We start from the raw sequence: 24,804 nt of genomic DNA, 5'->3' as shown, positions 1-24,804 counted from the left end.
ACAATATGTAATGACAGCAGTATAATGCAATGTAATGGTGCTTTTTCGCCTCTCAGGCTTGTTTGGTTGAATACCTAAATGATTCAGGCTGAGGTGTGAGTGGCTGGTCCTGAGATGCAAGATGCCATAGGAGCTGAGTGCGGGCTCTTGAATCAGACTGCCCTAGATTCAAATCTTGACTTTATCCATTATTCACTGAGCAGCTTTGGAAAAGTTATTTTTATTATCTTGTGCCTCACTTTCCTTATTTGCAATATGGGGATAACAACTGCTACCTTATAGAGCTGTTATGAGGATTAAAGAGATCTTAATCATTATAATACTAGTTCATTGAGCACTCAGAAGCCTGCATGAATATTAATTCATTTATATTTGAATAAAGCACTTGAGGGAACTGAGGTCTTAACGCAGAAGAATGGACCCTAATGGGGAATTTCAGACACACCAGCACGCTAACTGCAGAAATGTTTGGCAGAAGGTGGTTCTCAAGTGACACCTCTATGGAAGCAAATATCAGACACCTGAACATATAATGTTGGCCCTAGTATCCAAAAGTAACCACGCAGAAGATTTTTATATGGAGCATATTCTTCTCTCAGAGTTTCACATTACTGATGACATTTCTAAACAGCTGCTTATGGCTGTTTCACCATCTATAACCCAGTCTCTAAGAAACGACGCCAATGGGACAGAGCATGACAGTGAAGACAGAAATGTGACCAAGCATTTCCCGTATTATAAGGAGGGCTAGTGAGCCAAGAAGTCCCAGCTGTGATTCAGTTCACAGCTGTTTCATCAAATAATCAAAAAAAAATATGGAGACACTGGCTAGCAACTGCCATGTCCTAAGTGTCCATTATGTACTAGGCATTTTGTGCCCGGCACTATACACACTTAATTTTCAACCCTCGTGATCACCCTGCAAGGTGAAACATACTTGGCCTCAATTTTACAGATGAGGCAAATAGTTAAGAATTATGGCGTAACTTGCCTAGGGTCACATAATAATAAGTAGCTGAACTATAATTTAAGTCCAATTTGATTTCAAAGTCCATTCTTCCCACTAAACCTTGTCTCTCTCTCTCTCTCTTTTTTTTGGCCATGCCCTTGGCAGGTGGAAGTTTCCGGGCCAGGGACTGAATCCGAGCCACAGCTGCAACCCAAGCTGCTGCAGTGACAACGCCAGGTCCTTAACCCACTGCACCACATGGGAACTCCTTCTCTCATTTTTTTACTAAGTTGGCAAGCTGAAACATGAATAACACAAACTATTACCTGTTATGGGATATCTAACAAGTGTTTTGTTTGTTACTTAATCATCTCGTCTAATCCTCACAACAACCCTATGAGGTGGAGAGGGATATTTCCACTATCTTACACAGGAGGCAAATGAGGCATTGAGAGACGAAGGAAGTAACAAGCTCGAGGTCAGACACTGTGCGGCAGTCCTGGAATCTGAACTAGAGTCTACCCTCTTAACACCCATGCTCTAGAGCAGTGCTGTCCAATAGAAATAAGATGTGAGCCTCATGCCTAATTTTAAACCATCTAGTAGTCACATTAAAAGTAAAAAGACAGGAGTTCCCATCGTGGCGCAGTGGTTAACGAATCCGACTAGGAACCATGAGGTTGCAGGTTCGGTCCCTGGCCTTGCTCAGTGGGTTAACGATCCGGCGTTGCCGTGAGCTGTGGTGTAGGTCGAAGACGCGGCTTGGATCCTGCGTTGCTGTGGCTGTGGTGTAGACCGGCGGCTACAGCTCCGATTCGACCCCTAGCCTGGGAACCTCCATATGCCACAGGAGCAGCCCTAGAAAAGGTAAAAAGACACACACACAAAAAAAGGTAAAGAGGTGAATTTTAATGTATATTACTTAACCCAATAAATCCATTCAAAATATCATTTCAACACACAGTCAATGTGAAACAATTAAGATATTTCACTTTTTTGGTATGTGGTCTTCAAAAGCCAATGTGCATTCTAGATTTATGACACAGCTCAATGTGGACCAGGCACATGTCAAGTGCTAAATGGTCACATGTCGCTAATAGCTATTCTATTGGATTGGGTAGCTTTAGATCTTGACATAGAGGCTAAAGATGGAATAGAAGAAAGAGGAGGGACTCAGGTTTCCACTGACCTGCAGATGTGTCCTCAAAAAGGTCTTCCTTTTGGTATACTCAAAGTTGTTTCTCATCAGAAGATACAAAAGTGCAGACGCTTCATTTCTGGTTGAGCTAATCTTCGACGTGCAACACTTTAAAACCTCATAGCAAAACGCAGCACACATGTTTACCCTTCCTTTGAAAAAGGCCGAGGGAAACTAAAGAGAAGGGAAAATATAAATATCAGAAAACCCCATCATAAACATCAATCTTCTCTCGAGGGTCTATTATATATTTTCACCTAGAACGAGGCTGGGTGCTTTGAGGATACGAAATCAACATAAGGCCAGGGCTCTGCTCTAGAGAGGCCAACCTAGTCCCAACCAGAAAGACCAGGATGAATCAGTGACAGAACAAGTCAAGTCAGTATCCAAGTTTCTACAAAGTGTGAGGTACTGACCATAAATGCTACAGATCTAAGAAGAGCTTACGATGGTCTGGAAAAGAAGCTAAGTAGGTTCTCCATCATATATATTAAATTAATGAATGACTGAAACAAAGGATGATTGATAGGTCTCAATTTGGGCCTTCAAAATGGGAAGCTGCATTACTTACTCTTTTGCTTTATATCTAAATATTTCCTTATATTATGAACTTCCAAGTGCTGAGAAAATGATAGACAGCAGGAATCTATTCGGCAAATAAAGCTGATCTTTTAACAAAATGGGGTATAGACGAAATGCATGCACACAAGCATAAACATGTGCCCCCTTTACTCATACATAGTGTTGATTAAAATACATTTTGGCCTCGAAAAAGACTTTGTATAAAAGTGGCTATCTAGGAGTTCCTGCTGTGGCACAGCAGAAACGAATCCAACTAGGAACCATGAGGTTGCAGGTTCGATTCCTGGCCTCGCTCAGTGGGTTAAGGATCCAGTGTTGCTGTGGCTGTGGTGTAGGCCGGCAGCTGTAGCTTCACCTGCCCTAGCCAGGGAACCTCCATATGCTGCGGGGCGACCCTCAAAAGAAAAAAAAAGAAAAGAAAAAAAAGGGGCTACCTAATCCTTGAAACTGGCAAGGGGCTGCACTTTGAGAATACATTCAGTCTCTTTCGTGGGAGATAAATTATGCATAAAACATAGGCTTATTCTAATCTCCCATGTTTGCAAGTCTAGGCAAGCACATGGTAAGCTACTTCAGGGTCCACAATGGATGTTTTTCAGGGAGTATGAAGCTAGAGGGCCACCCTTTCAAAATGATTTCTTGGCAATATTGAATTTAAACCTGTGTTATAGGAATCTATCTTCTTCTTTTTAATCACCTTAACACCACGCCCAATGCTATGTGGATAATGAACATTTAATAAATATTTCCTAACTGGCAACCGAGAAATTTCAATAGTTTCACCAGATTAAACCAAATCTTGTTGGGCAAGATATTCCAGTATGAAAATAAAGGTGTAAGGGAGGGCACAGCTGTAGTGTAGTTAGTCTGCTATAGTGAGTTTTCCTATCTAAATCACTTCTCTGCGTGGGCAGTGAGCAAAATCATCAGTGACCTTGTCACTGCCAATTCCAATGCACACCCTCTCCGCTTCATCTTAACAGACCACTCGGTACCTCATCACGATGCTGAAACTCTTTTCCTTCGGCTTCCAGGATACCCTTCTTTCTTGCCTTTCCTTCTACTTCTGTGACTGCTCCCTCTCACCCCCTCTACAGATTCCTCTTCCAACTCTTTCTGTGTTTTTTCTCCAACATACTGCTCTTTTTTTTCTTCCTGGACATACTCCAGGGGAAATGAAACCACTCCCATGGTTTAAAGTACCACTGGTATGCCAACGAGCTCCTTGGTTCACTATGTTCCAGCTAAACTGGGCCTTTCAGTTCCCAAAATTTCAAGCTTTATCCCAACTCCAGGCCTTTGCATATGCATGTCCTTCTAAAATTTTTTGTTTGTTTGTTTTACTTGCTTTTTAGGGCCACACCGCGGCATACGGAGGTTCCCAGGCTAGGGGTCGAATTGGAGTTGCAGCTGCTGGCCTACACCACAGCCACAGCAATGCCAGATCCAAGCCACATCCACATCCTATGCCACAGCTTGCGACAACACTGGATCTTTAATCCACTGAGCAGGGCCAGGGATTGAACGTGCAACCTCATGGTTCCTAGTCGGATTCACTTCCGCTGTCCCACAATGGGAACTCCTGGAATGTTCTTCTTTGAACTTTTCAAAGAGCAGGGCCCCTTTTCATATTTCAGGTCTCATTTAAAAAAGTGACAAACTTATCTAAACTAACTCCCACAAATCATTATTCTCTGTCATGGCACCTTGGTTCTGTCCTAGAATGTGTCACAAGTACGACTTTATTGACTCGACTATTTTCTGTCACCACCACCCTTGCCCCATTCGACTGAAAGCGTCACGAGGGCAGAGACTATATTTCTATACTACTTTTGAAAGAGATTTTCCCCCAACTGCAACAATTCTCTCTTAATAAAAATCCAATTGTGCCGGAGTTCCCGTCGTAGCGCAGTGGTTAACGAATCCGACTAGGAACCATGAAGTTGCCGGTTCGATCCCTGGTCTTGCTCAGTGGGTTAAGGATCTGGTGTTGCCATGAGCTGGGGTGTAGGTTGCAGACGCAGCTCAGATCCAGCGTTGCTGTGGCTCTGGTGTAGGTCGGCGGCTATAGCTCTGATTTGACCCCTAGCCTGGGAACCTCCATATGCCACGGGAGCGGCCCAAGAAATGGCAAAAAGACAAAAAAAAAAAAAAAATCCAATTGTGTTTCTTCCATGCTCCCTGATGCCTAAAAGACGCCGTCTCGCTCCTGCAATGAGTACACTATCATCTGGCCCCCAATGACCTCTTCAGTCTCATCTGTTGCTGAGTCCATACTACACCCTAATTCCAATGCTGCTGAGAAACTTTTGCTAAAGCACAGTGTTTCTCACCCTTTTCCTGTTAACCCTCAGTTCTCTGTATAGACTTCCTTTACTCCAATGGCATCTGTGGATGCGCATCAGTGTGCGCATGTGTGCTTCCCCCTACTGGACAATAAGTCCTCAGACTGTATCCCTGACACAGTGCCTAAGTACCCAGTAACTTTGTTAAATGGATTATTTCTGGGGTTTTTTTGGGGGGTTGTCTTTTTTTTTGCCTTTTCTGGGGCCGCTCCCGCGGCATATGGAGGTTCCCAGGGTAGGGGTTGAATCAGAGCTGCAGCCACCGGCCTACACCAGAGCCACAGTGACAAGGGATCCAAGCCGCGTCTGCAACCTACACCCCAGCTCATGGCAACGCTGGATCCTTAACCCACTGAGCAAGGCCAGGGATCAAACCCGCAACCTCATGGTTTCTAGTCGGATTCGTTAACCATTGTGCCACGACAGGCACCCCCCAAATGGGTTATTTCTGAATCTCTTTCCCTTAGTTTCTCAGAACATGCTTGTACTGAACTCAGGTTTCCATTTCTTTCTTCAGAAGACTGTATTAAAGAATGGCAATTTTAAAATAAACCTTCCAATCCACCTAATTTCTATATCACTTAAACACAATAAGCTGCCATACAAATAATGATGATAAGGAAGTTTTCCATGCTCAGCTATCCTATTACACAAATCAAATTTGTCTTGTTGGACTTACATATACCAGAGTGGAGGCCTAGCCTGTGCCTTTCCATAATTTTAAGTCCATCTTGGTTTCCAAGGCATATTATTATGTTTAAAAGCTATCAAAACCAGACCAGAAATAAATCTTTGCTATCAGCTTCAGTCCTGGTTTGTCCTAACAGCGTAGTCTGAAGTTTTAGTTTAGATGAGGTAAAGGGCCTGAAAATTTAGAGCCTAGGGATACAATTAGCATTGAAAGGAAGGATTCACTCATTTGAATAGGTATTGAGTGCCTACCATTTGCAAGCTATCATACAAGGCCCTGGGGTTATAAAACTTGGTCTCTGTATTCAAAGTGCTTATACATGAATACACTCATAACTTACATATTTTCAGCATGATAATACTTTAAAAAGAAGAAAAACTAGCAGTTGGTCATTTTAAAATGATACTCTCCAAAGGAGTCTGCTCAAAAAAGAAAGGAACGACAAGAAGAAATACAAAGCACAGGCCAGAGTTCCCATTGTGACCCAGTGGAGAGGAATCCGACTAGGAACCGTGAGATTGCGGGTTCGGATCCCTGGCCTTGCTCAGTGGGTTAAGGATCCGGCGTTGCTGTGAGCTGTGGTGTAGGTGGCAGATGCAGCTCGGATCTGATGTTGCTGTGGCTGTGGTGTAGGCCGGAGGCTACAGCTCCGATTCGACCCCTAGCCTGGGAACCTCCACATGCCGCAGATGCAGCCCTAAGCAGACAAAAGACAAAAAAAAATAAAAAAAAGAAAGAAAGCACCTGCTGGTTTTAGGGAATTTTGGTCAGGCCCTCTTGATGTATCTTGCTGTTTGGCATTTATATTTACAAAGGCAGGATTTGATGGCTCCAGGATCTGAGGTTTGGCAACGTCATCACAAAGATCCTTGTTCCCCCTTCCTTCCTGTTGTGAAGCAAGGTGACTAGCAGCTACAAAGCTTTTTTCCTTACCTTACTAATGAAAGCTCGCAGTGAGGCAAAGACATGTTTCAGCGACACTTCGGACTGCCCATTTTTAAGAAAAGCAAGATGAATATCAAATACTTTTTTCATTAATGGGTTGTGGCCATCATTATTTAAAAGCTGGCTCTATAAAACATGAAAGAAAAATTGCATAAATAATTTAGAATGGGAGAACAGACTTTACCCACACCTGTTTATCAAACCATTGTTTGAAAGTTACAGAAAACAATAAAAAAGTTTAACATAATCTAAAAACATTTGCACCCTCTTTCAATTTGGAAATCGCAAAATACTATATATAAACTATAACTATAGTTTCTTTCTTTTTTTGGCCGTGCCCATGGCATGTGGAAGTTTCCGGGCCAGGGACTGAACCCGTGCCACAGTAGCGACTTGAGCTGCTGCAGTGACAATGCTGGATCATTAACCTGCTGCACCACAAGGGAACTCCAAACTACAACTATACTTAAGTTCGACCACTTTAAATAGATGAAGAAAAGGTTTTTTTTTCCAGTGTAACACAGCAAATATAGAACTAGTATGGGAAGAATATTTTCAATTAACCTCATCACACTGCTTCTCAATTAAATCAGCAAAATGGAGTTCCCATGTGATGCAGTGGAAACGAATCCGACTAGGAACTATGAGGTTTCAGGTTCAATCCCTGGCCTTGCTCAGTGGGTTAAGGATCCAGCGTTGAAGTGAGCAATGGTGTAGGTTGCAGATGCAGCTGGGATCCCGTGTTGCTGTGGCTGTGGTGTAGGCCAGTGGCTACAGCTCTGGTTCAATCTGGTTCAACCCCCAGCCCGGGAACCTCCATATGCCTCAGGTGTGGCCCTGAAAAGCAAAAAAAAGAAAGAAAGAAAAGATCAACAAATAAAAAATGGATACACAGTAACCAGGCTTTGTTTTTCTCTGAAAGTGACAAAGTAATGTAAGAATTAAGGAAAATATCAATTCTATTTTAAAAGTCTATTATCTAATTTGTTTTTAAATGCATGTTTAGTATAAGATATGTTTAGCTACTGGTGATAAATTAAACCCTCTATGAACAGAGATAATAACAGGTATCACAATTAAACCAGCAATGTAAGTTGTTTAAATGTTCCTTCCAAAGAGAGATATACGAGAAACAACAATTTACGGAGAAATAGCCATTGATTTGTGAATCTTTTGTTTGTTTGTTTTTTAAAAGGCATTGGTAAACATCTCCAGTCTTATTCTCCTATCCTTCAAGAAACGAATTAGCAGGTTACGACTTGGCCAAAAATAACAACAAAACCCCCAAACCATACCCAAACTTGTAACAGATCTAATGGTAATAATGACAGCCAGAATCCCTGAATGGTGGTAGATCTTTCTGGCTCTTTCCTTAGTCTCCTTCCAAGCATGGGATGGTGGTTACAAGCATGGCCTCCTGTGATGACTGGCCTGGATCGGAATCCTGATTCTGCCACTAACTAGCTACCTGACACCAACTTCCTTCCCTGTGAGCCTCAGTTTTCTCTTCTAAAATGGGAAGAAAACAGTATGTATATCACAAAGCTAATAGGAGGATGTAAGGTGAGTTTGTATTTGTACTTTTAAGTTTGTCGAGGTGTATTTACATACCACATCATTCACCTGCTGTAAGTACAGGATCCAAATACTTTTAGTAAATTTACGGGCATGTGCAACCACCACGACCCAATGTGAGTGCATTCCCACCATCTCCAAAAGTGCCTTGGTGCCCATTTGTGGTCCCCTTTTCCACCTCCAGTCCCACAATGAGAAAATGAGTTCATATTTCTAAAGCACTTAGGATCCTGCCTGATATCTACCAAACGATATATGTTAAATAAATAAGAAAAACCTGAATAGGAGGAAGGCCTACCAGGCAAACCTTAAGACCAAGTGGCTTATTAACTAGCATGATAAACAATGAATTTGGGTTGCATTTTAATCAGAACAAACTTAATAGTTTAAAGGCATGCTGCAGCCTGTTTCTTATTAGCATCTAATTCAGTTTTCACGTATAAGCCTCTTTGAAAAGCACAGGCCAGGTTGCCATAGTACATCTGGAGGGCTGAAGCAATTAACTGAATTACTCAGAGAAAGGGGAAGAAAAGAAAAAAAAATTATCTGTAACTCAGATGAAGAGCCAGCAAGGGTTTTCACTTGTGAGTTCTCCCAATAATGTTACTTTACATTCTATAGTCTTTATTTTTCCAAGCACTCTCACCTCTCATTTTATACCTTCAACAACCCTGCAAGATAAATGCTTTTAATTTCTTCTTCTTCTTTAATCCCGGCAGGGATGATTTGTATCAAAAGGTAAATATCCGAGAAGAACCACTAAGCACCTGACAAGGGAAGCCAGCCAGCCAGCCGGCCTGGACATCATCTGGCTTGACAAGACACCTCATCATAACGGGTATTTGGATAAACTGACTCAGTCATAACATGGGCCACAAACTACTGGACATTTTCATAAAAGTGTGAAAGAACACTGCTTTTAGGAGTTTCCTGCTGGCACAGTGGGTTAAAGATCCAATGTTGTCGCTGCTGTGGCATGGGTTCTATCCCTGGCTCGGGAACTTTCCACATGCCAATCTCCTTTTGTACGACACTGGGTTTCCTCCGACTACTTAATTTTCGTCTAGTATCTTCTTTGCCATGATACCGACTGAATTCTAACTTCATTTTTACCTTGAAGCACTGGGTGAAAAACGATATGGTATCCAGTACTGTTAGGGAAACTTCAGTAGCAGTATTGCCTTCCAGAAGCGCCTGATGGAAAATGTCTGCTTCAGTTGTTGCAGAACCTGGGATTAAAAAAAAAAAAAAGGAAATTAAAACTGCCCAACACAAAGATTCATGTAATAGTTAGTTCTGAATGGTTCTTTCCCCCCTTCAAAGACAGAGACAAGCAAGAAGAAAGCAGGTTCTCAATACCTACAGACCTACTGAGTTTCACTGTATTTCTTTCTTAAGCAAATACGGTCTGGGTTCATCCCACTAATTTTTACTTCACCTCTGGATCAACAACTCTGCAACACATAATCAGGTGCCTACTTCTTTGGAGACAAGATTTCAGTGGTGCACTACGGTGATGTAACTAGGAAGTAACGGGAGAGGCATTTCAGGCTGTGCTGCTAATTATGTGCGCAAGAAATGAGAAAATCCTAGAAATGCAGCTCCATTCCATACTGTGGTGCCCTATGGCCAGATGTTTCCAATGATGCCAATGATATGAGGTTTGTTTTTAAATCAGAAGGAAAACAAAACATCCGGGCCAACTGAAGGGCATAGGTTCGTTACATTTTTCCAGTGACAAGAGCAAAGCTGAAGCCTGTAAGACTTGCATTTTTTTAAAAATCTATTAGCTCATGATCCATCTGCTCGAGACATTTGTTTTTATTATCAGTCCTAGTCGCAAAGCCAGTTCTGCTGGCTTCCTTTTATGCAACCTCCAGAGGACTGCATGGAAATGAACGTTTTCTCACTCTTTGACTTTTTATTCATATTTGCTTTTCAAAGGATAGCTTCCTCCTTGTCCTGTTCGACTTGTCAATACTTCAACCTGTGTGAAATACACCTCTGCCAAAATATTTACAGTTCTTTGATTTCTGCAGTCAGCTCAGCATGGGTAATGCCTTAATATCATTGAATGAACAATGGTAACTCTAAACAAATATTATTTTTACTATTATATTAAGATGCCATTATTTGCATTAAAGTAGAAGTAAAAGCTATTCTATGTAAAACAATATGATAAGAACAGTAATTCAACGGGAAAATGTCCTCCAAAACTAAGAAAACACACCGTTGCCTAAAATTTCTTTAAAAAAATCAATGCATATTTTATTATATATTCACATCTGATAAAATGATTGTACATAAAGTTGAACAGCATTACATGTCTGCTCCATATGGGAGCACACATTTGCACTTACTATGATTAAGGGTAAATGAACTTTCCAGGCTACTAAGATGCTGCAGCCGGGCCTGCATTATTCCCGATCTATTTCGAAGAGCTGGCATGGTTTGCGATTTCCGGTCTATTCCAAAGTGTTTTGACAGCCAGGCATCATGCACCCTAAAATAAATGTTCAAGTTGGGAAAGATATTGAGATATATTTTTAAACTAATAAGTGACTAGGTTTTCACACAAGCACGGGGCTATGCTCAATATTCTACCAACGATTATTTAGCTTCAATGAAGTGTCACTGGAAATTGAATGAAGTTCCAATGTATATTTAGAATAGCTTATGTTGTAAGAATATAAGTAAGGAATTTAGAGGTTTTACTTCTCTTCTTCTCCTCAAAAATATACCAGAATAAAGTGGATAACACTCCAATAAGATTCAGTCTTTTCTCAGGAGGTGAGGAAGGACAAGAGTCAGAGAAAACCATGAGAGGGCTACTCAGAGCTGGCCTGAGACAGGGAGAATTCTTTGAGTTAGATGGTCAAGAGTGAGTGCCTATTTCATCTGCTTCTGGACCTGAGATAAGCTGGGCTCAGAAATGTTTGCTCTTGGAGTTCCCTTCATGGCTCAGTGGTTAACAAACCGGACTAGGATCCGTGAGGATGTGGGTTTGACCCCTGGCCTCGCTCGGTGGGGTAAGGATCTGGAGTTGCCATGAGCTGCGGTGTAGGCTGCAGATGCCGCTCAGATGCTGCACTGCTGTGGCTGTGGTGTAGGCCGGCAGTCGTGGTTCTGATTCGACCCCTAGCCTGGAAACTTCATGTGCTGCAGGTGTGGCCCTGAAAAAACATAAAAGAAGAAATGTTTACTCTTTAAACATGTCTATTTGCACATGTTTGTTTTCCTTTGTCAGGTCCCATTTAAAAAAAATTACAACTGGGTAATATAGGAACTAAGGAAGAAAAAAGAGTCTATCCTCTAGTGAACATAGACAGAGGGTCCACAGAATCTTAGCGGTTCGGGCTCATGGTGGTAGTTCCCATACCAGTTCCAATCCAGATCCCAGTGCTGGGAGAAGACAGTGGAAATTTGTCCCCTGAATTATGAGGAAGTTCTAGAGACTCAGCAATAAACCCCATCCCAAATGCCTCTTTAGTGTTTGGAAGCGCCACGGAATCGAACTTCAAAAAAAGAACTCTGAATTCCTTTAATGACCAACTCTACCCCTGAGATAGATCTTCTTGAAATAAACAGGTAATCTTTTCCCCAAACGTTTTCATAAGTATTTATTTTACAAAGACTTACATAGCAAAAAGAAGAAATAGGTAATGCACAACGTATGTCCCAAACGCCGTGGGGGATTTCTAAGTACTTCAGTAACTAAGGTGAGTATTGATAGGTTGTAGATAAAAGTACAGACCTTACAGTTGTCCTCACTTTACGATTTCCTGCCTTCCCCTGGATCTAGCCCTTTCTCACATCCTTCAGAAGAGACAAGCATCTGTTCTAGGATTAGAACAGAAACTCTGCATATCAGTCTAACCATTACCCTTTGGAAAACTTAAAAGATTTATCAGTTCACATTAGCTTAATTTCAACTTTGAGTTGAGACACATTAAATAAATCATGAGCATCTTAATGTTAACGCAAACAGAATCATCTAGGGTTTTACATGATTAAGACTGCCCTCTGCTGGAAGAGAAGGAAAAAAGTGGAAATTGCAGTGCTATGGGAATTACCTTGCTATGTTTCTTTTCCCCATATATCTGAAGTGAAACAAACATACTCTACAAAGAAAAACAATAGCATGTTAGTAAGATATTACCATACTTGGCATTTTAACAAGTAATATTGGAAAATGCATGTGTTACAAAGAATGGCTCATTTAAAATCAATTACAGGCGGAAACGAATCTGACTAGGAACCATGAGGCGGTGGGTTCAGTCCCTGGCCTGGCTCAGTGGGTTAAGGATCCGGCATTGCCGTGAGCTGTGGTGTAGGTCACAGACGAGGCTCGGATCTGGAGTTGCTGTGGCTGTGGATGTGGCGTAGGCTAGAGGCTACAGCTCTGATTAGACCCCTAGCCTGGGAACCTCCATATGCCACAGGTGTGGCCCTAAAAACACAAAATAAAATAAAATAAATTACAATAATACATGTTTTGGTACACAAAAATAAATATACAGATAACTACTTGCTTTCTACTAAATATAACTATCTTTCTACATTTACTTGCTATAATTACATCAGCACCAAGAGCCCCCAATTATTTTTTTACCTCTCCTATAGTACATTTATTTCATTTTTAAAAGATTTTTACTTTTTCTTTTATGGTTGATACAAAAGCCTCAAATTATATTATGTCTTTATGTAGAGTTATAATGGCATTTTAAAAAAACCGCATCATTGCAAAGTATCCTTTGTGCTCTACAATGTGTCATATCCAAGGTCTCTAGTACAGTCATTCACAGCAAAAAATGTTAAGCCCTAAAAATTGGGGACGATTGCTATATTTTTTATAACGGCATTAAAACATTTTCTGGTGTTGAAAAGGGCAAACACAAACAAAAAAGTCGGAAGGACAGCAAACTAAACCCCACACACCCAGCACCCAGCAGCTTCCACGATCATCGGCTCACGGCCATTCTTGTTTCTTCTACCCCAAACAGGTTCCCCGATCTCCCTCCGCACTCCCTACCGCCTATATTTTTTGAAGCAAACCCCCAACATCATGAATTTTCATTAGCAAATATTTCAATATAATTAGAGTAGTTTTTGTTTATTTATTTTTTTGTCTTTTTGGGGCCACACCTGCAGCATAGGAGGTTCCCACGCTAGAGATCGAATCGGAGCTGTAGATGCCAGCCTACACCAGAGCCACAGCAACACCAGATCCGAGCTGCGTCTGCAACCTACACCACAGCTCCCGGCAATGCCAGATCCTTAACCCACTGAGCGAGGCAGGGATCGAACCCACAACCTCCTGGTTCCTAGTCGGGATTCGCTTCTGCTGAGCCACGATGGTAACCCCTAAAAATCTTTACTGTTTTGTTTGCTGACATGGTCTACAAAACCTTGAAAGACTTTAGCAAGTTTTTAGACATTGTCTACCCCTTTTGTGTTTTGGCAGACAGGCACATACACTATCATACATGTATATTATTTATTTAGAAAGTTCTTAAATTTCATTCTCATTTTTCTTTTACCTTTCAATAATGATGTAAAAACAGCTCAGCATACAATACAGAACAACTTCCCACCTGCACTTAGGAAAAAAGGCTAGATATTTTTCCCCAAGTGTCTTGGAGTGGATATATATATATACACACACGTTTCTCAAGTGGGTAGAATTACTCAGCTCTATATAAGAGTCCAAATTCTAAATTCCAACATTTGAGCTGCTCCATTAAGCCAGCATCTGCTCTAAATGAATGATTTAGGACAGCTGGTGCCACTTCTAAGTTTTCCAGATCACAGAAAGACTCCTGAAGGTCTGCAAAGATGGGCTATTATTAGCTCAAGTTTTCTGTACCGTCACAAGTATTTCATCTCCATGTGTTTCTTCTATCTATGTGTGAAGAACCCATATGTCAGTCTCCAAACTATCAAAATAGTTTAGCGTTTTCTACATTACTAACAAATAAGCTGTTGAAAACAGAAAAGGGGTAATATTTTATTATGTACAAAAATTGAGCTCCCCCAAAGAAGAGGAAATTTTATGAAAATGATATAACTTACTCTAGAAGTATGAGAATGTTTATGAGCTCCTGAGGAGATACTTTATTCCAGTAAGTTAAAAGTGTATCTGAAAATGGAATAAAAAAAGTATTAGATCTTGAAATAGCATACTTAGAGCAAACGGCATAGCAAACTCCAAAGTACCAGCAACTTAGCTTCAACAGCCATCAACTCACAGCCAGTTCTGTCTCATCTATATCCTCTCATCTCACTGCCCAAAACACAAACTGTATTCTTTTGAATTAATTCCAAATATACTGTTTATTTGTAATTATATCAACTTCAGTAATTATTTTTATTGATTTTGTAAATTTTCTTTTGAATGGCTTATCATCCCTGAATTGAGGATTTATTAAGGACCTGGGGTTTTTAATAAACTTCCAAAAATTTTATGCAAGATGATGTGTTCACATGCATTTCTCTGAAGGGAGCGTCATACACCTTTGCCTGCTACTCAAAGGGTTCTGTGAACCAAAAAGTTTGAGAACTTTAAACTTTAGAGAAAGAGACAGGTAACTTTTTTTTCCCCTGTCTCTGCCTTTGGATTATAAACTCTCATGTCCTGGCAATATATAAGCATACACACGGCACTCATGGAACAAGTATTTCCAATATAAAAGTACCTTGAATCAATCACATATACTTCTCTTTCAAGCTGTTCCTTTAACTTCCAACACACTCACTGATTTTTTTAAGAAGAAAGATATTACCCCCACTTAATCTTCCATTCCTTTTTTATCCCATTCAGATATAGCTAATGCTGTCAGCAAATGGTCTTCTAAATTTAAAAGCCCAGTAGGGATCAAGAAAGTCGGCAATGACGTAATTGCCAGCCCCGAAAGATAGGAATGGACCACTAGGCAACGAGGGCTAAACGCAGGGGTGACAGGGAGGGACAAGAATGAGGATTTTGACTTTATTTCCAATTTACTCAAGACCATGACCATTGATAGTCTTCAATCGTTATAAAATATGGATCATCGGGTATAAAGAGGCTAAAATAGGGTCAAATTAGATTTGTTTCAAAAATAAAGTGTGCAGGAACTCTTGGCCTCCCCCCCCCCCACCTTCCAGTGCCTTTGATCTCAGAGGACCGGTTTCCCCTGGAAGTCGATGCATTTCCGGTCACCTGGCCCAGGGCGGTTTGAGGGCGCCATCTTCCTTCGCCGCCCCACTGCTTCTTCCTGCCGAAAGGAGGCTCTGGCCTCCTTTCCACCCCAATCTGGGCTCTTCTGTCCATCCCTGAGCCATCCTCGAGGCACTCCCGCACCTCCCTGCGCCCTCCTTGTAGCCTGAGGCTGCTTCGCAGGCCTGTGTAAGGGGTGAAGCGTCCGCGGCCCAGCTCTAGTCAGCTCCCCTTCCGCCATTTTGTCAGCAGTGGCCCCTCTCTAACGTTTCCCAGTTCCAATCCGAGAGACAAGATGCAGGCAGGGAACGTGGGTGGAGGAGACAGGGAAGGTGGTAGGAAATCTTCCACAAAAGATAAAATACAGGTTAGCGTCTGCGACTTATCTTCTGATGATTTTAAGAAAACCTGGCTAACGCTCAAAGAGCTCCACGATAAAGAGCTACAGCGTATACAGGCGAAACTAACTACTTTGAGGAAAGAGCGATTGGCAGATGGGAGGTGGTCGGGCTCCACAGCCAAAATTAAAGAGTTGACAGAGCAACAGAAAGTCCTGAATAACACCATCCATGACCTGCGACAGCAGTTAAATGCCAAAGTATGTGACCGTTGCTCAATGAATGAAACGTACAGGAATACGCTACAGCAGGAATTTTACGATATCCAACAACAAAATCTGAAGTTTATTGCTGAGCTCACTGCGGAAAGGAATAAGTTACGAGAAGAAAATAAACAGCTTTCCGCAAGACTAAAAGTGAACCAACAGCAGTTTCGCCGTTCTTTTTCCGATAGTGATGATGACTTCATTCCTTGCACTCAAAGGAGCGTTTTTTCAGTTAGGGAGCCTCCGCCGGGGTCTCAGGTGCCTCTGCCCATCCAATTGTTAAAGCAAGCAAATACTGAACAAGTGAAATCTGCAGGGAAAAAGGAACAGCCACAAAGTCCAAAGTTTCCAATTCCATTTTATAGTCAGGACCTCTTTGAGGTGCCAGAGACCCCTCTTGAGAAGACGTCCTCTACAGGAAGCAATGTCAACCAGAAGTCACCTACAGCTTTTCCTTTAACATCTACACTGGGTCCCCAAACCGGGTGTGGATTTCAGGGTGACTCAACCCTCCCTGAAGACAGGCTTGGCCGACCTCAAAGGAAATCAATCTTGGCACAGAAGACCTCCACACAGAAGGCCTCCGCACAGAAGGCCTCCGCACAAAAGTGTGAAACTCAGATGGACTTCTCTTGGAGTCTTTCTAGTATTTCCACGGCAGAGACCCCCCCTACTCAAATAGTGTCTGAAACATCTGAGGAAAATATGCCTGATTATAAAAAAAGCTCACTTCCCTCTCTTACACAGAGAAAGGATAAGCTCCCTTCCAACGTCTTTCCTTTTGAAGGGACTTTAAGATCTACTGGGAAAAGAAGATCAACGATTGGTATTGGATTTTCAGTGAGAGATGGCTGTAGCCAGATGCCTTCCAATGAACAGTCGACTTTGAGGAAGAATACTAATGAAGCTGCAGGTGCAGGATATGGTGCCGATAAGCCACAAGGTGAGACCCAGAGTTTCATTTTGGGGTCTGCGATAAAGAGAAAAGCCAAGATGCAGTCAGAAAAGAGGGCGAAGTAACTTTTGCTCGTCCTCTCTCTTCAGGAGACTGCTTTTCTTTCACGAGAGGACGGTCTTCCTGTCAATTCAGACTGTGTGACTGATAACCCCTGATTTTGATCCCACTTCTTAGAACATATTAAAGACAATAAGACCTAACAAAAGTTGGACAAATGACTAAGACTTTGAAACAGTGAATTACTGCCAGTTAATAAAATTTAGCTACAAACAGAGAAGGAAATGAGATCTTCAGATTTTCTGTACTTCCGTATAAAAGTGTAGAGGTCTACCATCTTTTTGTTGCAATGAAGTTGCTACTGTTGATGAGCCAATAAAAAGGCCAAAAAAGAAAGCCAAGAGAAGACCTCGAGTATAGACTGTAAGAGTTCAACATGTGAATGCATATAGAGTAATGGAAATGAAATATTTACTGGACTTGACAAAATAACTAGACTCTGTCCACTGAGAAGAATCCAGAAGCAGATACTTTTCAGAATAAAATGAATGTGACACAGATACTACCGGCATGACTATATTTACAAAAGATAAAGAGATGGTACAGACTGTATCCTAGCTATTTAAAATGTGCTTCTAAAGATCGAGACAAGACCAGAAGAAGGAAAACCTAATTAATGAAGATCAAATATTCAGCAAGCAAGGTCAACATCTGCAAGAGAAGGAGGAAGGTTCTTAAGAAGCAAAGCAGTTATGGTTTTACCCATGACCAAAAAAAAAGAGGCAGCCAGCGGCCTGTCACTGGTTATCACAGTATGTGGTATGTGGGTGTATGTGTGTACGCACACGTGTGTGCACATGTGCGCCTCTGTGTGCGCATGCGCCTGTGTACTGGGTGGAGGGGAGAAGTAGTAAGTAATGCATCTCCCTCTCCTCCTCTCCTCTCCTCTCCCCTCCCCTCTCTTCTCTCTCTCCCCCGGTCACCCTCCTTCTTACATTCCCTGGGCTGTGGTGGTATTCAACTGCTTTTTTCTTTCCATTTTTTTTTCCCATGTGCCTCTTGGGCCTTTACAAAAAAAAAAAAAAAAAACCCACAAATTTATTGAGTGAATTCATGTGCTATAAAACTTACCTATTTCAATAGTGTACAATTCAGTAGTTTATGGTATAATTCAAAGAGTTGTAAAACCATCACCACAGTTTTAGAATATTTTTGTTACCCTAAAAAAGACCCCATACTTATTAGCAGTCACTTTCTACATTTCGCCACTTTTCACCTTGTGGGGAGACAAAATACTGAGCTGTGGCTGTGGTTGTTAACTCATCCATTATCTCCTGGAACAAAATACCACTGGGGTTGAAAATGATCTCCCTTTACTGATTTCTTTCCCAAAGCATGGAAGCTCATCACACAGCTTCAATATATAATCTTCGACTTTTACTCTAAATCATATATTCTTAGAACTTGAAGATTCTAGTCCTTTGAAACTGTTTTATTAATGTACTTTAGAATTAACCATTCATAGCTAGCTTTTGACTTGTTTCAGTGTCTTTAGCAAGTTAACTATCAACTTTATTTTATGTTTTTATATCTCGCATTTTTTCTTTTCAGGGCCACACCCGTGGCATATGGAAGTTCCCAGGCTAGGGGTCAAATTGCATCTGCCACCCTACGCCACAAGCCACAGCAATGCTGGATCCGAGCCATATCTGCGAACTACACCACAGCTCCTGGCAATGCTGGATCCTCAACCCACGGACCAGTGTCTGGGATCGAACCTAGTCCTCATGGATACTAGTCAGGTTCATTACTGCTGAGCTACAATGGGAACTCCAATATATTTGGCATTATTACAAAAAAAAAGTTTAAAGAATATTTATTAAAAACAAAGTAAAAATAGAAAATAAGTAAAATATAATTATTATATGATTAGAACCCAGGTGCTTTTATGTTTTTCATTCCTGCATATTTTTTTTTTCCAGCAGAAACAGTGAGCAAATAAAGAAAGGGAAGGGAACTGTATAAACAAATGTGGTATTAGGGATAAGATAACCTTCTGATTTTACTTCCAGAGGACATGCAGTTAATGAAAATCCTTTGATTATATTCTGTCATATAAGGTAAAGAGGAAATGGTCATACTAGTAAATATACCGACACACCAAGGAAAAAAGAGCAGAACCTGAAAAAGAAGCTGATACCATACAAAACCATGTGATGGTACTTCAAGGATAACAGCATTCCTTACCCTTCTTACTCTCCTTCCTGTCTTTTTGTTTGCTTTTGGTTTTCCAAATCCTGGGTCAAATAAAAGCTAAAGTATGAAATATGATATTTGGTCATTTTATTTCCTTCTGTTTATATTGGTCATTTAATGCATTATATATGCTCTGCATGAAAAAAACTGTTTAGCACTTCATTTCACAAACTAATTTTTTAAATCAATTAAAAAAAGTATTTCAAGGAATCAAACTTGTATGACCAAAATGAACCCATTTTAAGTTAAAATACAGGAATAGTCTAAGGTCAAAGTCTTCAAAGTTCTGTTTCTAATGTGTATGTATTTGCAGATGATGGTCAGATATTTGTTGCAAGACCCTGTGAACATCTGCGGGTGGAGTAGAGTCCATGATTAATATGCGGGTAACTCACCTTCAGAAATCATTTTTACTATATACAAATAGCACATCAAGAGGCTTCTGATTTCATACTGATCCAGTCGGTTATACTGGGACACACTACTCCTTGTAGAACTCTGCCGGGTCTGTAATGCAAAGACAGGACGTTGGTGAAACAACATTGGTACTATAGTTTCCCATGGCCTTTAACTCTATAATTCTTTTGATCATTCCTGTTTGGGAAAATTCTAAGCATAAATTCAAATTTTATTTTATTTTTTTGTCTTTTTGCCTTTTCTAGGGCCTCTCCCGTGGCATATGAAGGTTCCCAGGCTAGGGGTCTAATTGGAGCTGTAGCCACCAGCCTACACCACAGCCACAGCAACGCAGGATCCGAGTTGCATCTGTAACCTACACCACAGCTCATGGCAACGCCGGGTCCTTAACCCACTGAGCAAGGCCAGGGATCAAACTCACAACCTCATGGGTCCTAGTCAGATTCATTAACCACTGAGCCACGACGGGAACTCCAGGAAAATTTTTAAATAGTCATATGTGGCTATTCCAGGAAAAATAGCTTTTACATCAAGGAGAAACTTAAGGTACACAGAAGCATAAGAAACATTCTAAACTCTAACTTGAATCTCTCCTTAGAGCTTATTAAAATCCAGCATCCAAATAATAGCTCAGAAAAATCTATCTTAAAAGGGGACCTAAGAGTTCCTGTTGTGACTCAGTGGGTTAAGGACCTGACATTGCCTCTGTGAGGATGATGCAGGTTTGATCCCTGACCTCACTCAGGGAGTGGGTTAAGGATCTGGCGTTGCCGCAAATTGAGGCATAGGTGGTAGATATGGCTTGGATCCAGTGTTGCCATGGCTGTGGCGTAGGCCGCAGCTCCAGCTCCGATTTGACCCCTGGCCCTGGGAACTTCCATATGCTGCAGGTGTAGCAGTAAAAAGAAGAAAAGGGGGGACTTAATGATATTACAAGACAATTTCACCAAGGAAGACCCAGTAATACTTCAAAATTAGAGCCCCTACAAAGTAATGATGATCCCATTATTTAGTGATTTTTGTTAAAACATAAGCTAAGCATGACAAGATCTGACTTACTTGGGAATTTATATGAATACAGTAATAATAATCTCTTAAAGAATCCACCCTTGTTAGAAACCAATACTTTTAGTTGCACTAACCTGGGCTGGGGGATATACATTCACTAATGTAGGATTTACTTAGAACTTTTTTTTTTTTTTGGTCTTTTTAGGGCCATACCCACAGCATATGGAAGTTCCCAGGCGAGGGGTGGAATCAGAACTATAGCTGCCAGCCTACGCAGAGCCACATCTGTGACCTACCTGCAGCTTATGGCAATGCTGAATCCTTGACCCACCGAGTGACGCCAGGGATCGAACCTGTGTCCTCATGGATACGAGTCGGGCTCATTATCGCTGAGCCGCGATGGGAACTCCCTTAACTTAGAACTTTCACTTGGAGCAAAACATCTGGGTTTTGAATGGGTGCTGTGTGATGACTAGCAAGTCATTGACCCTCTTTGTATCTTATTTGTTTTACCTGGGACAGTGTCTGTTGTCTTAATTCTAAATGGTGTGACATAAGATCCATTACGAATAAATTACCAATTACCCAAAGACTCAAGGGAGTATAATCCAGTGGTTCCCAACCAGCAGCATCAGCATCACCCGGGAACCTGGAAATACAAATGAGCAGGCCCCATCCCAGGCCGACTACATCAGAAATGATGGGGATGAGGCTCAGCTGTCTGTGTGTATTAAGTTCCCCAGACGGCTCTGATGTGTACTAAGAATGCCACGATCTAGGAGGAAAAGTGCCGAATTGGAAAACTTCAGTTCAGCCCTTGCCCTGCAGTGCCGTGTGGTCGTCCTAAGTCACAATCCTAGTTTTCATTTGTAAATTGAGGGTTAGAATTTATTATTTCTATGGACCCTTCTAACTCTAATTTTATATGATTCTATGATTTTACATCGCAGCATGTAAAGGCTTTACTGGTCCAAAACAAAGTTTGTCTGTCTCAAGGAAGACACATTCCAAACTTTAATGTTAGGCCTGAAACACTTGATAAAAGAGTTAGCAAATATATTCTAATTAAGCGGTGCTGGGATGCTGAGATAATCAACTTAGGGACCTAAAAGATTTCCACCCATATTACTACTGTCGGTACTCTTATTACGAAAGAATAAAAAGCCAAGTTAATCCTGCCAGGAAGTGACTTAAGTGACAAGGTACATTAGGCATTTTAAACGTGAATCTTCCCTCTTTAGAATAGGTTCGCAGTGTGCTGGGAGGTAGAGCACCTAGAAAGTATTCAAAGTGAGAACTCTGAAAGATGAATCCCCTATACACAGTTTAAGATACCCAAGCACCAAGAAATAGCAACAACAACAACAACAACAACAAAAAGACAAAAGACAAAAAAAAAAGAAGAAAAAAAAATTGGAGTTCCCGTCGTGGTGCAGTGGTTAACGAATCCGACTAGGAACCATGAGGTTGCAGGTTCGGTCCCTGCCCTTGCTCAGTGGGTTAACGATCCGGCGTTGCCGTGAGCTGTGGTGTAGGTTGCAGACGCGGCTCGGATCCTGCGTTGCTGTGCCTCTGGCGTAGGCTGGTGGCTACAGCTCCGATTCAACCCCTAGCCTGGGAACCTCCATATGCCGCGGGAGCAGCCCAAGAAATAGCAACAACAACAACAACAACAAAAAGACAAAAGACAAAAAAAAAAAGAAGAAGAAAAAAAAAAAAAAAAAAAAAGATACCCAAGCAGCAGCTGCCAGGGTAAGAAGAAACTGCTACAACATCTAAGAATTATAGGATGCTTTTACAGATCCAGAACAGACTACAGAATAGAGAGCCTCTTACTTACATAAAAAGAAAGACTGTTTTGGTTGAACACATCACTAGGGTTATCCTATATATTTAGGTTCTTACATTGTCTCCAGGAGTGCCCTGATCTGGGAATCCTGCGGCTCCTTCTGGGATGAGGGAACCTCTTGAATCTTCCCTCTTAATTCCATGTCCATTTTGAAAAGCTCCATAAGCTGAAAAAAAGCCAAGTCCTTGTTAGCAACAGGAGGAACCATCAAAAATATTTTCAAAAAATAAATACTAGGTTAATTTGAGACATGTTTTAGAAAATAGATCTAAAACGTGAAGCTGAGGAGTTCCCGTCATGGTGCAGTGGAAACGAATCTGCCTAGGAACCACGAGGTTGCGGGTTCAATCCCTGCCTCGCTCAGTGGGTTAAGGATCTGGCGTTGCCATGAGCTGTGGTGTAGGTTGCAGACACGGCTAGGATCTGGCGTTGCTGTGGCTGTGGCGTAGGCTGGCAGCTACAGCTCTGATTAGACCCCTAGCCTGGGAACCTCCATATGTCTGGGGTGAGGCCCTAAAAAGACAAAAAAAAAAAAAAAACCAAACATAAATAAATAAATAAATGAAATGTGAAGTTGACAAATTATATCAAAATACCATAAGCAGCCAATAGCAATTTCTTTTAACCTCTCGAAACACTTTATTATACATGAAACTATAAGCGATTCCTTGGAAATCACAAAGCCAAACAATTAAGAGAGAGAATTTTATGGATAAGGAAACGTTGGCTCAGAAAAGGGAAGTGTCTCGTACAAGATTGGAGACAGATAAAAGGGTTAGAAACCAGTGTTTTCTCATTATCTTCTATTTTCTTAGTGTACTAAACCACATTTCATACAAGCTAAGACAAGGAAACCTAATAAGCAAAGAGGTGTGGCTGCAAGTATGAGTCAGATTTTAATTAAACTTTAGAGGAGATCATGCTATGTATAGTTTTAGTATGAAATAGTTTAAAAATACAGAAAAGTATAGGGTACATTTTCTAAAGAGCCATGCCACGTATAATCTTTAAAGGACTTAATTACCGGTGTCTTTGTCGGAGCTCAGACTCCCTCTACTTGTAGGTGAAGTAAAGCCACATGCAAACTCATCCCTGGATGCCTGGAACACAATGTGATACCTCTGTCATTTAAGCAAATCCATATGCTAGGATAAGAAACTGGAATTAATAGAATGAGATGGTACCCTAATTTTAAACAAAGCTCACTGTCAAAGTCTACAGCAGGTATTTAGGTGACATCTCCTGAAAAAAATGAGTCCCAGTAGGAGTTCCCATTGTGGCTCAGCAGGTTAAGAATCCAACATAGTGTCCATGAGGATGCAGGTTCGACCCCTGGCCTCACTCAGTGGGTTAAGGATCCGGCGTTGCCATGAGTTGTGCTGTAGGTCACAGATGTGGCTCGGATCCTGTGTTGCTGTGGCTGTGGTGTAGGCTGGCAGCTGCACCTCAGATTCGACCCCTAGCCTGGGAACTTCCATATGCCACAGGTGTGGCCATAAAAAGAAAACAAAAACAAAAACAAAAACGAGTCTTAGTATACTGTTATAACCGTGACCTCTGGCCAAGTGACACAACTCTAGGTGGCTGGCAAAAGCCACAACTGGCGTGGTCTAAACATGCTTCCCATTCTCCCTGAACCACGGGCAATGCTAGAAGGAGAGGTGTGATCAGAGGCCCTATGTGAACTTGAGCTGCAAAAGAAAAAAACAGCATGTTTCAAAATATCACGGTCAAATGTCATGGAGTGAGCAAAAGCATGAGCAACTGTGTTTGTGAAGATGAGCCTGACACCCAGAGAGGTGCTGCAGTATCCACATCTAGCTGATTTACCTAACTGGGAGCTACAGGTAGTCAAGCTGTTAGTGAGGCTTAAAAGCAGCTTTCTTAGGAACCCAGGGCAGGCTTGACAAATTGACTGGGACATTTGACTGAGGGAATGCCCCAAGGAAGCCATAAAGGACACAGTTTCACCTGCCACCCAGTAATGTGCCTTGGCTACTGAACATGTGAAGGGGATCTTGGGCCACACAGAACATGGCATGGGGCTGGGGCAGGAGTTATGGGTCCCACTGGGCAATGCTATAATATAGACAATGCTGAGCCCCACATTTTAATAGGGCAATTGGTACAATGGAGCCTATCTAGAAGATTGTAACCGAGAATGCAAAGAGTTTGGAACAACAAATGATGAACAGACGAAAGGATGAAAGGACATCTGGCCTGGAGAAGAAC

At 41.5% G+C, this 24,804-nt stretch overlaps 2 protein-coding genes across 8 annotated transcripts in view; one reads left to right on the top strand and one right to left on the bottom strand.

Annotated features, from left to right (window-relative positions):
* The window catches only part of DOCK11 (dedicator of cytokinesis 11), a 198,720-nt gene that overhangs the window by 42,174 nt on the left and 131,742 nt on the right, over nt 1-24,804 (bottom strand). For all 7 annotated transcript variants that reach the window (XM_085008234.1, XM_085008235.1, XM_085008236.1 and 4 more), the window contains 9 exons: nt 23,597-23,672; nt 22,629-22,738; nt 19,694-19,805; nt 14,358-14,424; nt 12,359-12,406; nt 10,646-10,788; nt 9,399-9,514; nt 6,699-6,836; nt 2,139-2,321 (listed from right to left, as the gene is read on the bottom strand). In XM_085008234.1, coding sequence (XP_084864360.1) covers nt 2,139-2,321; nt 6,699-6,836; nt 9,399-9,514; nt 10,646-10,788; nt 12,359-12,406; nt 14,358-14,424; nt 19,694-19,805; nt 22,629-22,738; nt 23,597-23,672 — 993 coding nt within the window. The remainder of the gene's footprint in view (nt 1-2,138; nt 2,322-6,698; nt 6,837-9,398; nt 9,515-10,645; nt 10,789-12,358; nt 12,407-14,357; nt 14,425-19,693; nt 19,806-22,628; nt 22,739-23,596; nt 23,673-24,804) is intronic.
* Nucleotides 14,648-17,496, top strand: LOC146394763 (DNA endonuclease RBBP8-like). Its single transcript, XM_085008267.1, has one exon. It carries the CDS (start codon nt 15,779-15,781, stop codon nt 17,105-17,107), a length of 1,329 nt encoding a protein of 442 aa, XP_084864393.1. The 5' UTR covers nt 14,648-15,778; the 3' UTR covers nt 17,108-17,496.

This window comes from Sus scrofa, chromosome X (genome assembly GCF_054392235.1).
Source record: "Sus scrofa isolate SSC_HxYL_T2T_F1_AM1 chromosome X, Sscrofa_HxYL_maternal_Yorkshire_Landrace_v2.0, whole genome shotgun sequence".
Classification (NCBI taxonomy): Eukaryota; Metazoa; Chordata; class Mammalia; order Artiodactyla; family Suidae; genus Sus; species Sus scrofa.
This window is presented reverse-complemented; position numbering and strand designations above follow the sequence as displayed.